The 1,713-nt window shown below is 34.3% G+C and overlaps 1 protein-coding gene across 1 annotated transcript in view; it reads right to left on the minus strand.

Annotated features, from left to right (window-relative positions):
• LOC106478315 (solute carrier family 28 member 3-like) overlaps nucleotides 1-1,713 on the minus strand; it is a 30,485-nt gene that overhangs the window by 1,600 nt on the left and 27,172 nt on the right. The window contains exon 11 of the mRNA XM_013938848.2: nucleotides 754-934. Within this exon, the coding sequence (XP_013794302.1) occupies nucleotides 754-934 (181 nt within the window). The remainder of the gene's footprint in view (nucleotides 1-753; nucleotides 935-1,713) is intronic.

Here is a 1,713-nt window from a genome sequence, read left to right on the forward strand (position 1 = left end):
AATGTAATTTTGTTAACTCCTTTTACCCAAGTAATGTAATTTTGTTAACTCCTTTTACCCAAGTAATGTACTTTTGTTAACTCCTTTTACCCAAGTAATGTACTTTTGTTAACTGCCTTTTACCCAAGTAATGTACTTTTGTTAACTCCTTTTACCCAAGTAATGTACTTTTGTTAACTCCTTTTACCCAAGTAATGTACTTTTGTTAACTCCTTTTACCCAAGTAATGTAATTTTGTTAACTCCTTTTACCCAAGTAATATAATTGAGTTCAAGTAATGCAATTTCCCCAAAGTTCACTGATATCCTAACAAAGAGGGTCAATTTATAGCAACGTAAACTTTTTCTAACCCGAAATGATATAGATACACAAATAACCACGAAATACTTCATATTAATTTCCTGGCTAACAAATGTACGTAAAACATTGAATGATGTTACTGGTAAAATAGTACACACAAGAACTACACACCAATTGAAATATCACCAAGATTCGAAAAAAGTTGATCGACTTGTGTATGTTATTACTAATTTGTATAAATGTTAGTGAATTTTGTTAAAATTAAAACAGTTTAATACACAAATAAGCACGTGGATATCAAAAATGGTAGATGATTAAACATTTGAGGGCAAAAAAAAATATATCTTAAATTTATTTAGGGTGAATTAATAAAACTTAGCTGAAAAACTGCTAATATAATGTTAACAACATTATACAACAATATTCCTTTGCAGAGACAACATTGACACTTACCTGCTATGCAAGCAGTCATGAAACAGGCTATGCTGCCAGATATCATGGCACGTATGGCTACAGATGCGAGATCGGACTTTCTTTCCGGAGCCATGGCGCTCAGGCCGCCGAGCTGGATCCCAATAGATCCAATATTAGAAAACCCACACAAGGCATAAGTAGCAATGGACTCTGACCGTGGCTGTGTGAAGAGAATTAACAAATAAAGTTTGTTGTTGTTTTGAATTTCGCGCAAAGCTACATGAGGGTTATATGCGCTAGCCGTCCCTAATTTAGCAGGAAAAGACTCGTGGGATTGATCGTCACATTATAACACCCCCACGGCTGAAAGGGCGAGCATGTTTGATGGGACGGGGATTCGAACTCGCGACCCGCAGATTGCGAGTAGAGCGCCCTAACCTACTGGCCATGCCGGATTTAACAACTAGATGTACCACTTTAAAATCCAATAGTACAATAACCCTGACCGGAGCTATGTACGAGGAATTAACTAATAAATAAGTACCACTTTCAAATCCAACAATGATAATATAAAAAAAAACCTGGTCGCAACCGTGTGTAAAGAACTAATTAAATAAAGAGGTACCACTTTCAAATCCAACAATGATAATATAAAAAAAAACCTAGTCGCAACCGTGTGTAAAGAACTAATTAATAAAGAGGTACCACTTTAAAATCCAACAGTAATAAAATAATTGGTCGCAGCCATGTATGAAAAACTGATTAATAAATAAGAACAACTTTCATATCTTACAATAATAAAAAACCTGATCGGAGCTGTGTATAGAATTAACTAATAAAAAGTACCACTTTCAAATCCAACAATAATAAAAAACTGGTCGCAGATGTGTGTAGAATTAACTACTAATTAAGTACGACTTTCAAATCCAACAATAATAAAAAACTGGTCGCAGATGTGTGTAGAATTAACTACTAATTAAGTACGACTTTCAAATCCAA

This window comes from Limulus polyphemus, unplaced genomic scaffold (assembly GCF_000517525.1).
Source record: "Limulus polyphemus unplaced genomic scaffold, Limulus_polyphemus-2.1.2 Scaffold199, whole genome shotgun sequence".
Classification (NCBI taxonomy): Eukaryota; Metazoa; Arthropoda; class Merostomata; order Xiphosura; family Limulidae; genus Limulus; species Limulus polyphemus.